At 39.4% G+C, this 15,926-nt stretch overlaps 1 protein-coding gene across 50 annotated transcripts in view; it reads right to left on the reverse strand.

Moving 5' to 3' along the window:
• Positions 1–15,926, reverse strand: part of ANK2 (ankyrin 2) — a 677,994-nt gene that overhangs the window by 24,500 nt on the left and 637,568 nt on the right. For 37 of the 50 annotated variants that reach the window (XM_070047718.1, XM_070047717.1, XM_070047713.1 and 34 more), the window contains 5 exons: positions 15,393–15,518; positions 12,901–13,023; positions 10,821–10,853; positions 8,945–8,966; positions 43–6,231 (listed from right to left, as the gene is read on the reverse strand). In XM_070047718.1, the coding sequence (XP_069903819.1) occupies positions 43–6,231; positions 8,945–8,966; positions 10,821–10,853; positions 12,901–13,023; positions 15,393–15,518 (6,493 nt within the window). The remainder of the gene's footprint in view (positions 1–42; positions 6,232–8,944; positions 8,967–10,820; positions 10,854–12,900; positions 13,024–15,392; positions 15,519–15,926) is intronic. The other 13 variants (XM_070047725.1, XM_070047728.1, XM_070047733.1 and 10 more) reach the window with 2 other exon arrangements.

Raw genomic sequence — 15,926 nt, forward strand, 5'->3', positions numbered from 1 at the left:
ATGACATGCGTAGCACAGGGAGTCCCAGTGGCTGGCAAATACCTTCAGCATGGTCATGGCCATTTTCATCAGGGATGCGTTCAATCAGAGTCTCAATGGACTCATCCCAAATGGGCCTTGTGTCAAAGATGTCCTCAGGAACTGAGTGCTCGGTCTCAACAGCTGGCAGGTTTTCAATTACTGAAACTTCCAGGGCACTACTACTTTCATCATCTGAAACTAATTCCTGTTCCCTTTCTGACTGTGTAAGTCTATCCACTAACTTGGAAGCCTCATCACTAATCTCCTCAAAGAATTCTATGGAGTTTCTGTAGAGGTCAAAGAAATGTTCCCTGCTTTCTTTAGTGGGGCTCACGCCCTCCCTGCCGGAGGAGGCGGTGCTTCTGCTCTTAACTGGCAGTCGGGATGCAAATATCTTTGGTTTTGTGGCCCCTTCTTCTGATTCTAACTCAAGCTCCTCTGCCCCTTCTCTGCCTTCTGCTTCTGTCTCAGTGTAACTTCTGTTTATCACTGGGCATCTGATCTCTGAGTCCAAAGGACCCTCATCGGATTCAGATTTGCTTCTATTATCTGGAGCTCTGCTTGTCATGTCCTGTCCCTGAGGAACTGCTGTCTTCTGGAGAGACAAGTCTGCATGAGAAAGCTGCTGCTCCACTGTTTGGATGGGTGCTTTGATGGGGATTTTGGACTTTGGTTTTGCTTCATCCTCCTTCTTTTCCTCATCCAGACTGGAGAGAAATTCCTCAGACACTGAACTCTCATTCTCCACAGATGGAGGGGCTGGGGTTGAGGTTGGGACAGTCCTGACAGGAATTTTGGATTTGCTTTCGGTGGAAGGCACATTCTCCATTGACGCAGTAGGGATTTCAATCACTGATTTTTGTTCCTCTGGGGAAGAATCGGGAGAATCATCATCTCGACCTGAATATACAGACCTGGTAACAGTGGAGAAATCTAACTGAACTTGTACAACTGGCTCTGGGGAATCAGGGCGAGATGACAGAGGAGGTACATCTTCCATTTGCATAGTAGGGAGGTCCTCAGTCCCTGTAGAAATATCCTTTTCAGTGGTCATTTCAGTCGCGGTTGAAATGCCCATTTGGGTACTGAGTTGAGTATCCGAGGCAGGTACTTCCTCTGCTTCCTCACTCAGATCATCTGGAACTAAGTCGGCTTCATCATCCCCCATTTCTTTTGATTCTGAAAGTGCTAGTGACCCAGCTGATGTCTCTGCTTGTGGGGGCTCAACCACAGTAGTCCCTTCTTTTATGTCTTCCGAGAGCATCTCTTCCCTGGATTCTTGGCCAATTTGGAAAAAGTGGAAACTTTCATCTGCATAGGACCGCTTGGTCATATCAATAGCACCACTTCGGGTCATTTCAAACAATTTTCCTTCCTGAAAGAGAAATGGATTTTGTTCACTTGTTGGGGTCCCTTCTTCAGTTGGGGTCCTGGCAGGAGTGGTGTCAGGGGTGGTACCCTGTGATTGTCTGTCTACCATCAAACCAAATATCTTTTGTTCTTCCTCTTTCACTCGAGCCTCGAAGGCTTCATCATCTTCTCGAATTTCACTCCATGAATCAGAATCCACATCAGTTTTTGTGATGATGACTTTGCTTATTTGTTCAACATTGACTGCTGGTGTATTCGGCATAGAAGGCTCTGAAGATGAGGAGGATTTTCCTGGCTGCAATTCCCCCATGGTATTTTCTTGCTTGGTTTCAATTTCTATCTTCTGGCTCTCAATATTAGATTCTTTGCCTGAAACAACTCTAGAGGAGCTTCCCACCACGACTTCTTCGACAGAGGACGTGATGGTAACAGAACATACTGCAGAAGAGTGAGAACTTGTGGTGTGACTTTCATCTGTTTGCACTTTGCTTTCTTCACTACAGAAAAAAGACTGGGGAGGAACATTTTCATAAGGGCTTATGATTTGAGGATCAAAGATTTCATCAGTCTCAGTTAGGTCAGACACAGGACCATCCATGGAAAATCTCTCTGCTTGCATAGTCATAGATGAGTCTTGAGTGGAACAGTCCATTGATAGGCTCTCAAAAGCTTGATCTGTTTTTACAACCTCCACTTTTGTAGTGGCAAGTGTGGGGGATAGGTCTTCACCTAATTCTTTTCCTTCAGATCCTGAACAATGAGGCAAGGAGGACAAAGATGAAGAGTTGTCTCTAGGGAAATCTCCTTGTGGAGATTCTACCACAGATGCATCTAGTTCTTCCCCTAGTACAGCTTCTTCATGAGTGTCATGGAGAGCTAATGCTTCCTTACGGAGGGCCAGTTGTTCGTTGATATCATCACCAGTTTCACTCTGGAGGCCTCCAGATGTAGGAGTGGCTGAGCCATTAGGACTCAGAGCCTCACACCCGTGGCCATCACAGGTTTTTGGCTTATCAGTGTCTCTGTTGAGATCATCATCAGATCTATGTGTGTCACTGGTGGAAACAGTATGACTGTCTTCAGTGAAATGGGTTTCACAATCTTTTTCTTCTTCTGATGTACGTGCCTCTTCCTGAGTATCGTCATTCATCTTGAAAGTATATTGTTTGGTAGCAATAGGCTGGAACTGTACTTCTTCTGGACTGGAGTTGGAGTCTATGCTAGATGGAAGAGGGGAAGGAGGTTGCACTCGAATCACTGGTTCCTGTAAAAGGCCTGAGTCAGCACCTTTTTTAAGCTGTGTCAATTCAGGTTCACTTTCTGAGGAAGAAGAAGTCTTCCTGCTCTCTGAAGTCACTAACACAGGGACATCACTTTCACCATCCACACTCTCCATGGGTTTTGGTTCATCCACGTCTGCTGAACAGTCAGCATCTGGGTCTGAGGATGAAGGAGATTCTTCTTGCTTCTGCTCTTTTCTGCAGTCCCTCTTCTGCTTTGCTTCTTGTTCAAGTTCATCAAACATTTTAATTTTGGTTACCATTTTAAACATTTCCTCTTCAGGTGTGAACCTCTTTTTCTCTCCATTTTCTGAGTCATCCTCTTCTGCACATTCATGAATCACAGCTGGTTTGGGTGTGCTTGTGTCTGTGGTTTTGGGTGTGACCTCGTAGCTCACTTCCTCAGAGCTGGGGGTGTCAGGAGAGAGGGGGCTCTTCCCTGAGCTCTCCATGAGTGACGTCTGCTCAAGGCTGTCATCCTCAGCACTACCATCAGGGTCTCGGAGTAGCCGTGACCGCACCGAGGCCACTTCTGTAAAGAGCTCCGTTTTGGCAACAGCTGCAGGCAGAGGAAAGTGACTTGGCAGAACTCCAGCCTTCATCTTTGGTTCGACAGGGCTGCTTTCCAGAGAGTCACGGCAAGGAGACTCTTTCAAAGGACTTGGTTCCAGAGAATCTGGAGTTTTGTGTGAGGAGTTATCCTCTAGCACGGGACTGGCTTCCAGAGAGTCTTTGTGGCTCACTGCTAACGATTCATCAGCCATAGGACTGAGGACTTCACTGTCACGGCTATGGAGTGCAAGTTCTAACCCTTGGGGACTTCTAATGACTCCCTGGGGCTTTGATTCAGTTCCTGTGTCTGCCTTTGCGCTAGCATCAGGTGGGGACTTAGTCTCATCTGAGGGTATTGAGGACTCCTGAGTTTCAGTGTCAGTTTGTGTCTTGTGGGCTGAACCCCCAAATGTAAGATGATTTGCAACGTGGGATGCTTCCTCAGTTAGTGCATGGGGCGTTTCTCTTGCTAATGTTAAACTAGAACTGTCAGAGCAATCACTTTCTTGCTTGGGGCACGTATCTTTGGAAGTGTCTGGGGTGGCCTTCTCCTGCAAACACTCAGGAGAGGGCTCTGAGTCCTCAGTGACTGTGGAACCTGGCCCTTCAGGACAAGCAGTCACGTTTTGGGTGGTGGGATGTTCTCTTTCTGAAAGAATTTCTGATGGCATTGCTAACTTGGTGCTTTCCTTTGTTTCCCCAGTTTGTTCCTCACTTCTCTTTGGCGAGAAAGAAAGGCTTTCTGGGCTTGTCTCGGGGGTCTCGGCTAGGCCCTCATGCTTATAGCTTTCTTCTGAACTAATCTGAGGGGTGCCCTCCATCAGGCTGCCGCACGGAGAGCCTATGATCCCTTCATGTTTGAGACTTTCCGAACTGCCATCCATAGCACTGCTCTGTAAAGACAGCACTGGGAGGAATTCGTCTTTCATGTAATCTAGCGGAAATGTGGTGTCGAAAGGGCTGGTGAGCACTTGGTCTAAGTGAAGTTGGGCCTTTTCGGTCTCTTCACTCAGGCAGAATTGTTGGTATTTGTCATTGTCTTCCAATTCTTGCTTAATGACATCAGAAAAGTCAGTGGATGTTTTTCTGTCTGGGCTGATCTGGAGATCCATGTCTCCCTGTTCTTCCGCCATCTTTTCCTTGGGGATGTCGCTCTCTCTCTGGCTTTCTTCTTCGGCTGCTGACTGCACAGGTTCTGGTGTTTTGGGCCCAATTGCTTTCTCCTTTTCTCCAGCTGTGTCTTCTCTCTTAAATCCAATGGAGGATGTCCGGATCCCTCTTTTGGGTTCCGAAACTCCGGTTACTGCGAATCTCTGGCCCCGTTTGCTTGTCTGACTCTCTGTCTTCTGCGTTTCTCGCTGGGTTATGGGCTGCCCCTTTTCTTTTTCTCCCCGGACTTTACCTTTTTCTTGAGGTTGTTTCTGTTTGGCTGCTTTGTGCTCAAAGAGACCAGTTTTATGTTTAGATGGGTCCTGACCCGATTGGAACGCTTTCATCAGCTCCCGAACGGACATGGTTTCCTCAATTCTTTCTGTTTTTGAGGTGGGGGATACAGGCGGCTGCTTTTCTGTTTTCCCAGGTGACACAGGCAGGTGCTTCTCCGTTCTCCCAGCCGTTGATAGAGGTGGATGCTTCTCTGTTCTTCCAGAAGGTGAGACAGGCAATCGTTTCTCTGTTCTCCCAGGTGACACTGGTGGATGCCTCTCTGTCTTCCCAGAGGGTGATACAGGTGGGCGTTTGTCTACTTTGCCTGAAGGTGAGACTGGTGGGTGTCTTTCTGTTTTTGTAGACGACACCGGGGAGTGTTGTTCTGTTTTGGTTGAGGGTGACACAGGGGAGTGCTTCTCAGTTTTGCCCGATGACACCGGGGAGTGTCGTTCTGTTTTACCTGAGGGTGACAGTGGAGTGTGCCGTTCAGGTTTTGCAGAGGAGGAAAGGGAAGAATGTCTTTCCGTTTTGGAGGAGGGGGATGTTGGCGCATGCCTCTCGGACTTCAGGGAGGGTGACGCCACAGGATGTGTCCGGTGCACGGTCTTCTTTGGCACGTCCTCTTTGCCTTTAACTCTGATCGGCAACTTGCTCCGACCTTTCTGTTCATCTTCCACGCGTTTCTGAAGGGCCTTTACTTTGTCCTTTATGGAACCAATGGGGGTTTCTTCTATCAAAGGAGACGTGGCCTTCACAGTGGGAAGAGGTTCAGGGGCCAGACCTGCGTCTTCATCTAATGACTCTTCCGAACTGCATTTTTTAAGTTCAGTTTTGTCAGCATTAGCTGGCAAGCCTTCCTCCTTCTGCTTCTGCTTCTCTTTTAATTTCCTTCTCACTGGCTTTTTTATTCCCAAGCTTGGTTTGTGCTGCTTCTGTGTGGCCTGCGTCTCTTCAGAGGACATGTCCTTCCCTCCATTTGCAGAGCTCCTGTCCATAACCACAGCATCACTTTGCTCCCCTGTTGTGTCTTGCTCCATCTGCCGGGGCTCTTCCCGTGAAGACTCGTAGGAATTGAGATCCTCTGTAAGGTAGCTCACTAGCCCAGTCGGGTCTTTCTCTGCTTTGACTTTGGGCTCCTTCTCTATCCTAACTTCTACACATGGATATTCACTCACTTCTAGAGGTGCTTTTTGCCTAGCCTCTTCTATTTCCTCCTCACTGACAATAACCCAATCCTCCTCCACTAGTTCTCTCTCAGACTGAGAGGCCTGCACCCTGCCTTCGTCCCTCGTGCAGGTTCCACTCCTCAGGATTTCATTCACCTTTTCTAAGTCCTCTTTTACTCTTTCAACAATTTCAAAAGGCTCTCCTGGCTCTTCCTCGGCCGCCTTCACCAGCTCCTTCACTTTAATAGAACCTGCCTTATCAGACACATCTGTGGTCAAGATGGCAGTCATTTTGATCAAATCTTGTTTCATCTCAGAAACTTCAGAGAGCAAGTCCGGACTTGCTAGGACAGGAACTTCATTAACCAGGTGACTTTTCAGGACAGATGTTTCTGTAGATTCTGTCTCATCATCTTTGATGTGAATGAAAAGCATTGAAAGTAAAATGGAAATCAAAAAAGATATTGGCAAATGTAATCAGGACTGAAACGACACAGCGTCTTTTCCTGCCGTGGTGGGAAGGGCAACAGAACGGGCTGGGAATGGCGGATCCACAAGGTCTCAGGGTACAAGAGCAAAGCAAGGCTAACGGAAAAAAAACTGAAAAGGAAAAATGAGCAGGAAATAACTTGCTTAATTTTCTCAGTTGTAGCACATCCACACATACAACAAAGCTATAACAAAGAATTGGGACATACACACATAAAACCATCACAAATCGAAACAAAGGAAGAACGCAGTGAAAGTACACAGAGGTATCTCAAGATTGTTCAGATGTTACAGATCAATGTTAAAAAAAAAAAAACATGGGGGAAAAATGAAGAAAAAGCATTAAAAACTGCAGAAAGTTGATTTCCTCTAGGAGAAAGCCAGTAGTAGCAAACTCAGACTAACATCTAATGATGTGTATACATTTTAAAATCAGAGACAAATATGGAATTCAGTACCTTTAATTCTGCCAATATACAGTGACTAGACAAAATATATCTGAATCAGATGCTAACCGGCATTTCAACTAAGGGAAATTCACACCTAACGATGAAACAAACACTCTTATGCTAAGAGGCATGATCCTTTCCTTGGAGCAACCTCCTTGTTTAGACACGTAATGGATAGACCAAGGAGGGAAAGAAAGGAAAGAAAATCAACACAAACAACAACTGTGATTCAACTTATATGTGAGTCCAAAGGTCAAAAGGTGATGCATGGCAACCCAAATCAGAGACAGTCACACGGGACACACGCACAGTTTATGTAAGCCAAGTTATTTCCATGCAAAGCAAAGGTGGAGTAAAACTGCCGGGAGAGGCTCCTTGCAGAAAAGCACAGGCAGGAGGAGGATGGTGAGAAATTAGAACGGATGTGTAAAACACCACTGTGGTGAAGTGTATTTACTTCCCTGCAAACTGGTACGGGAGAAGCTGAGGCACATGTTCAGGGAGCTCACAACCATTTAAGGAAAGGAGGGAAACTCAAACTCTTGTAGGATTTACTCATTAAAAAAAAAAAAAAAATAGGAGAGAATTCCCTCAGCAGAGATCTTCTTTAAAGATTATCTTTTACTAGATAAGGATTATTTAATGATTATCTTCAAATTTAAACAAAACCAAACACGAGTGTCTACAACACCTAGGAGTCATTCAAGAGAATCCAGGGTATCAGAGCAACATGGTACCACTTCTGCTTCTTTTGTTTTGAATAATCAAATCAGATAGGTTAAGGCTGAATTCTTAATAGCTTGTATTCAAGGGACAAAGGAAAGAGCCATTTAAATAAGGATGTACCACAGTACTGAAGAAGAAATGGGAGAATAAAATAAAATCACTTTCAAAAATAACTGTGGAATCAACGAAGGCAATGATAATGTCATATAAGCAAAAATGCCTTCTCTTGAGAGAATCTGTCTTTACTGGGGAGATGTAGTATGTGTCTATGCATATGTAAATGAATTAATTTATATCAATACAGATATCTTCAACTACACAAACCACTGAGCACATCCAGAATCTCAAATATTTAATCCTGAATAATGATTTAGTGATGATAGACCACAGTTAAAGCCATTCCATTAACTGGGAGTAAATCACATTGTACTAAAACTTAAAAATCCTCAGACCATCTCATAGGGCCAGGTGTCCATATTAAACATGGCTCTAAGTTTTCTCCTTTTGGGGATATCTCTTTGAAATATAATAAATCAAAATAAATTTAGAATAAATAAACAGTAAAAGTTAGAATTTGGGAAGGGTCATAGAAATAACAAAAACCTACAAAATTCAACTTGAGTTTCCACACAAGAAGGGACAGAGTCCCTGGAAATAGGCCAGTCAACAAAACATGTCAATTGAGTATTGCAAACTTGAAATGCATTTTAAGATAGCTCTTTTAAGGTCTGTACAAACCAGTGCTCTCGATTCTAGATCAGGTTTGAGATTTTCATGATTATTTAAAAATAACCCAATAATAACATATTGCTGTGATTATAACATAGTTTTGTAATTTCATCCAGGAAGTTTTAATTTGTGCATTATTGGATTCTAGTTTTTTTTTTCCCCAGAAAGTTTTCATAAAAATCTTTTAGACCTCAGCCTTAAAGGTTTTAGTTACACTTCACCACAGTAAGGGATGCAAGGGAGGGGAGGGGTGGTTGGGAAAAGTTAGTTTCAGCTAGTAACTATTGAACAGTATCACTTTTGCAGGTCTACCCTATAAAAATCATGAACTCTCTGCAGAAATCACGGTTGCTTTATAAAAAGTGATACTGCCATGTCAGTGCTTAAAAATTAATGAGGTGAAAATGTTATGCTAACAAATGGACAAAACGGTAGGGTGGGTTTCTAAACAAGCATAACAGCAATACCAAGGTTAACAGGGATGTCAAAAGAAAGTGAATGCTTAAATGAATAATAATTGCATTTTACTGCTAATTAGCTCACAAATTAGATATATCTGTAATTTAACTGGCCAAGCTGCTTTTATAAATATATATTAATGATTAATAAGGCTAAAATATAATCATTACAGTGATTAGTAATGGAAACAAGCTTGCATATTAATTAATCTTAATTCATGCTTCTCTCTAATATAGCCAGCTTTCAAACAAACTAGTGTTATTTAAAATCTTACTTTTTTCTGATGTCATATCGATCTGAAAAAAAACATACATAAATTGAATGGTTACAAATAGCATCTTAGCTCATAGCTCCTAATGTGTACAATAAGCTCCAATTCAAAGTTATACACATGGAGGTGATATCATAAACTACAGGAATTTATTGCAGTAATTTCTATGAGATTCTCAGTGATTTTTATCATAACTGAAAAAAAAAAACCTTTTCTAAAGACTACAGGTAGAAAGTCCTTTCTAAATGTTATTCCCTGGAAAACGGGACCCAGGCCGTGTTTTTGGTTAGCAATATATATTTAATAGGGACAAGGTCAAGAAAAGTGCAAAGTGACTATTAAACTAAAGTGTCAATTTAGTAGTGAAACAGAATGACAAATAGCATGCCAGGGTGTTACAGTCTACAGAAAAACTTTTGCCATCACTCATAACAAGTCAGCATTCCAAATTCTAGAAGGAATCCCAATGGGATCTATTGCCCTGAAGAGTCCCTGGAAGTACTCCATGGGAAAATCTATACATCTAGTGGGAAAGAGTCATTTGTGAACATAGCAAAGTTGGTTTATTTGTGTTATTGCTCTTTCAGGAAGACGCATAGGTATTGCTTTTAACAGCTGCGGTGATAGGGTCACCGAACATGAAAGCAGTTGAGTATGTGAGAAACAGAACATGCAGTGAAGTTCAGCAACAAAGACTTCATTCCTGTCATAAACTGATTTTCTAGGTGGCCACCTAGGCAGGACAGAGAGTCTGTACCACCCCTCTCACCAGGGTCCACTGCCAAGATATAGGAAAAAAATACATTCAGGGGGATCCTCTAAACTAATGCCTTACATTTTAATCTCCTGGGTACAAGGATATTTTTCTTTGCATTTTTTGTATTTCAAATGTATCTGAATACATTTAGAAAACTAGTATATCCAAAATCTTTACACGTAACTAGTAACAATTACATTTGTCTACCTTAGATATAGAAACTGATATATTAATTGGTAAATATATGAAATTTTTCAGTGATTTCTTTCATTTCTATTATAACATCTGATCATTTTCAGATCTTTATAAGGGAAATAAATACATATTTGCTGTAAATGTTGAAGCAGGTATAATTCAAATGGCTATTTTTTCCAAGAAAACCACTCTAAGACTATTTTCTTCATCTGTGATATGATAGCCTATACTTCATAGGGTGGTTGAGAGAGATCAGTGTTAATGAAGTACACTGAGGAATTAGAAAAGACTCGGCTTTCAGTAGTGTAGTTCTCATCACAACATTATTGTAGCCTAATGGGTGAACCACATACTCCTTACAGTATTTTTGTCTCAGTGGTTTTCAAAGTTTTTGGTTAAGGACTTCACTCTCATGAAAGTTTCTAGGGAGCCTAAAGAACTTTGGTTTTCTTGTGACATGTATAAATCAATCTGTGTTATAAATTAAAGCTAAGAAGATGTTGGAACACAAGAATATGAGGCCATTACAGGTAATATAGCCTCTGGAACACTGCTTTGCAGCTTGTGAGGATATGGGAGTTTAAGAGGAAAATAATATTTTACTTCTGTAATAAAAAGACTTATCTCCACACATTTTCAGATTAACCTTTGAGAATTGCTAAAGTGTGATTCAGATTTCAGTAGTTGGCAGAGACATGTACATTGTTGCATACAGACAAGACAACAGCTTACAGGGCAACTTTACTATTCTCTGAAGTGGATTTGTAAGATAAAGAAGCAGAGTCAGAGAGCTGGGGTAAAATTTTGTCCGTTTAATGACTAAGAATAACTGCTTACTCCTTCTAAGAATACAGGTTAGCTAAGTGCTCTTATGAGTGGTAATAGCAATGATACAGCCATTAACAAGCGACACTGTCATAAAATTACCTCTTCCTCCTGTTCTTGATCTGACTCTGATTCCTGGCCGACCCAAGATGCCATGCAAGATGGGAAAAAGAGAGAAGGAAGAGTAGAGAGCATTTAGAAGAGCAAATACCCTGCCAACAAATAGCGGGCAAGCATATAATCAGCATACTCTCACTTTTTCTTATTGATGTTTACAGTATACAGGCAGAAAAATCAAAGAGGACTGATTTAAATACAAATCTGTAGAGTCAAGAGAAAAAAAAGAACCAAATTTATAAATACACTAATTTTAGATGCTAGGTCACCAGCAGTCTCAAAGTTGGACTTCTAATAGATTTGATGTCATTTGTCTATATTGAAACGGGGATGCTAACGAAGTCATTGTAGACACTGTTGAAAATGTTAAAAGTTACAGATAAACATATGGTGAAAGCATTTTCAATACCCAGGCAATATTTGGGCATTTTAATATAAATAAAGAGCTATTAAATTTCAAAGTATATTTTGAAGTACAATATTTAACATTTTTTATTGTTTTCAGTTGCTAAATAGAAAATTGTCCTAGAACACAATGGCATTACTAATTGTCTCTGATATGTTTGGACAGAAATAAGATGTTATAACAAATAAATACTTTCTTTCATAGCACATTGAAAGCTCACAAAAATCAGACATAGTTTATTCACCTTAATGTAACACTAAGATGGCTTGTCTATGGAGTACACTTTTATTTGTGGTTCTTATTTGGCATTCTTAGAATAATATGTATATTGAGCTTACTTCAAAAAGTTCATGAAAAATAGAATTAAAAGATAAGTTTTAGCGCAAAAAGTATTTAAATTTGTACTTAGGTTTTTCATAATATATATTTTCTATGAGCTTTTTGAAGATCTCTTGTATGCATAACATTTTATTCTGTTCTTTATCATTTTGTAAGAATTTATAAAGTCAAAATAATACTATGAGCTTTTCTCTGTGTGATTAATCTTTATTTATAAGAGTAATTAGGAAAATATATAATTTGACAAAACTGCTGGGGAAATTAATGCAGGAATTTATGGAGTCAAGATTGAGGATTTTAAATATATCCCTACTTCTCCTCCAGGTCTTCATGGTCATCTCTTACTCCCTCCCCTACCCATACTATCAACACTGACAACTTGCTGCACCCACCCATACACTGCTATATGTTGCATCTGAGTAAAAACAAAGTATATTGGTTAAACAATCAAAAATAATAAAAAAGAGGTTATCCACAACATTTAACTCATTCAACTGTCTTCTTTGACTTAGTCAAAGTACTCAAGGAATTACGAATTAGGGGAAGGTAGATAAACTTTGGTTCAGAAAGTAATGATTTTTTTCTCTTTTTTTGATTCATTTTATTTATTTGAAAGGATGATTCACAGACAGAAGGGGAGAGACACACAGAAAGAGATCTTCTATCCTCTGATTCACTCCCCAAATGGCCACAAGGGTCAGGACTGGGCCAGGTTGCAGCCAGGAGCTAGGAACTCCATCCAGGCCTCCCATGTGGGTGCCAGGGATCATCTTCTGCTGTTTTCCCAGGTACATTAGCAGGGAGCTGGATTTGAAACTGAGCAGCCAAGACTCAAATGAGAACTCACATAGAATGCTGGTGTCACATGCAGTGGCTTAACCCTGCCGTGTCACAGCACTAGCCTCCTTTTTCAAACAATGTTTCAAATCCACTCCTTATAGCATGGTGATATTTTCTACTAATAATGTTAAAACAATTGAAGACTTAATTGAATACTCTTGGGATAGGTTGCAAGAACAACAGGTAATTATTTTAGCAAAAATATAAAATGATCAGTATAGTCTCAGTAGAACACGTAAAAAATAATGGACAAAGTCACTTATTTTATTTTCAAAAATTAGGTCACAGAGTTAAATCTTAGAATGGTCTTGTGAAAATGTATTCAATGCAAAATAAGGGCAAAACTACTTTTTCCTTACTTAAGGGGAAAACTGTAAGCTTGAAAGGGAACCAGATATGATTCTTATATGGGCTTGCATTCAGTGGAGGATTTGAAATTGCAACAGTGCCTGAATTGGACTCAGCACAATTTTACAATACCTTTGTATAAACTGGCAGGGTGATGTTGAGGTTGCAAATAGCTTGATGCACCAGGCCTCTTGTGGATTTGGGCTCCTTCATAAATGATAGTCGTCCGCAAGGTTCCTGAGTAGTATCACGTACCTTGAACGAGAATGACATTCATGCTTCACCCATATCTAATACATACTATTTCTTTTAGTTAGATGATATTAGAAAGGAGAAAATAAAATTCATTTGCAAATGCTAAGTTAGGATTCAAAAGTCTAACTTTTTCTGTTTTCCTGTTACTGTTAAGAATGACTTTTTAAAAAAATTTATTCAGTTTTTCTTTAGATTTATTTTGAAGTATGATTGACAAAATTGTATATATTTAAGGTCTACAGTGTGATGATTTGATATATGCACACATTAGAAATGGTTACTACCATCAAGCTAAGTCACATGTCTATTGCTTAATATAATTATACTCTTTTTTTGTAGAGCAAGAATACTTAAGATTTTTCTTAATAAATTTCGAGAAAGTAACACATTGTTATTAACAAATTATCACACTCTACGCTACAGCCCCAAAACTTGAATTCAGTTTTTGAAATTGTGCCAAAATAGACATCATATATTTATTTACTGTTTTAAAATGTACAATGCAGTGGCATGAAGCACATTCCAAAAGTTATGTGGTTATCATCATTATCTAGGTTTCCAAACAGAAACTGTACCCATTACACAACTCCCATTCCCATCTTTTCCTAGTCCCTGGCAGCCTCTATTCTACTGTCTATGAATTTGCCCACTCTAGTTATCTTAAATAAGTGGAGTTACACAGTTTTTGTATTTTTCTACCTGGTTTATTTCACTTAGCCTAATGTTTTCACAGTTCAGCATGTACAAAGATTTCATTGCTTTGTAAAACTGTGGTAATTGATAAACAACCTAAAACTTACCATTTTAACCATTTTGAGGTAGACAGTCTGGCGGCATTAGGTGTATCCGATGCATTCACTTTGTTATATAACCATTACCACCATCCATCTTCTGAACTCACTCCTCTTTCCAAACTGAAATTATCCATTAAACAATTTCCACCCGCCTCTAGCAAACACCCATTTATTTCCTGTATCTATGGATCTGACCACCCCAGATCCCTCATAGTTATGGGACCATACAAAATTTGCCCTTTGGGGTCTGACTTATTTTATTTAGCATATGTCTTCAAGGTTCAAACCCACTGCAACCTATATCATAATCCCATTTCTGTTAAAGGCTAAATTATAATTTATCTATATATCTATATCTGTATCTATCATCATCTCTCTACACATGTATATATTACATAATATATATGTTTATGCTATATATGTATATATGTGTTTTATATATATGTATAACACATTTTGTTTGTCCATTCATCTGTTAGTGGACACTTGTAGTGTTTCTACCTTTTGGCTATTGTACATAATGCAAAGGATATTGGTGTGCAAGTAACTGTTTGGGATCCTGCTCTCAATTCTTTTGGATATATACCTAAAAGCAGAATTTTTGGATCACATACTAATTCTATATTTTCCCAGGGACTCTACTAAATGGCACAATGAAACGCTCAGTAGACAACCTGGGAAAATCTAGTAAAATAATGAAGTAGAGATCTTAGGAAAACCTAGTAAAAGGTCTCAGTTAGTATGTCATACAAGTATTACCGCATGCTTGGAAAAATCATGCGAAGTTAAAACAGTGACAGGAGTCATTGCTAATGAACAGCTTGGGGATTACTAGCTTGAAGTAGAAACTAGAAAAAAAAAAAACTAGGAAGACCAGCTTAAACTTTATGAGGACTGAAAACTAGAACCTTTAGATTAGTGAAATAAACTGGACACAGGATAGAAAATGAGTGGCTAGAAAACAGTCTCATTCATACAGCTGGAGTCCTCATCACAACTGGAAACTTATATGTACAACTGCTACATCCTCAACTTGGATTAATGTTTCTGAATAGAGACAACAAATTCATGGTTCACTGAGGTATCCCCATGATGTTTCTTGAATAAATTTATGAAAGTATTTCTAGTCTATAGCTCTATCTGGGACAATTTCTTATTAGCCTACGTAACAACCTAGATCTTCTGAAATATGTTATTACAAAAACTTGTCCCTAGAAAACTTTGGTCTCCAGAACTGTGAAATTCATACACATTTTTAAAGTCTAAGCATAAATATTTAAAGTCAATAATAGTAAAGAAAATGTTGACTTCCCTTTATGTTTAGAAGAGGATAGATATTGTTTCTAGTGAAGGAATTGGCTGTTATTTCTCCTTATTTTATTCCTTAAAAATATTCTGTAAATAAAAAATTAATATTGACTTGGAACTTTAAAAATAAAAACTGCTACTTTCCAGGACTACAGTATCTTATAGAATCACTGGAAATGACTGACTGAAAAGTGAATATTCTCTATTACCAAAGGAAATCAAATCCTTTCTTGATTTTAATAAAAGTAATTTCCATATCTACATTACCTTGACAAAGAGAGGAAGTCTGTTTTCTTTGAAAGCAAAAAAACTGAATATATGATGCTGGCCACTCTTCGTTAGTGGCACCAGGTTGCCAAAACAATCAACGTAAATGGGTTTTCCTTCTAATACCTGGATAAAAATAGAGAAACAAAACAGAATAAAATAGCTGTGATTGCAACTTCTTTAAACAAAGAAGTGGTAGTACTTATTGAAATATTAAGTTATTAAAATATACACCAACAATCTTCAATTTGCTAATTTATATTTTATCTTATCTTTGGCACAGCACATACCAGCACTTCCTCTTCTCACTACTAAAAGGAATCTTTAAATATTAGGTGGGATTTGATTTTTTTATTTCTAACATTGCCTCATGACACCCCTCAAAATCAATACATAGATAAAGTATTTGATTGGATAGCTTTGGATATTGCTATGAATTAGATAACTAGACTTCAATATCCAAAGACCTACAGTAATGAAAAATTCTGAAATAAGAAAAAGTAATACAGAAAAGCATTGTATATCCCACTTCAG

Source organism: Oryctolagus cuniculus, chromosome 8 (genome assembly GCF_964237555.1).
Source record: "Oryctolagus cuniculus chromosome 8, mOryCun1.1, whole genome shotgun sequence".
Taxonomy (NCBI): domain Eukaryota; kingdom Metazoa; phylum Chordata; class Mammalia; order Lagomorpha; family Leporidae; genus Oryctolagus; species Oryctolagus cuniculus.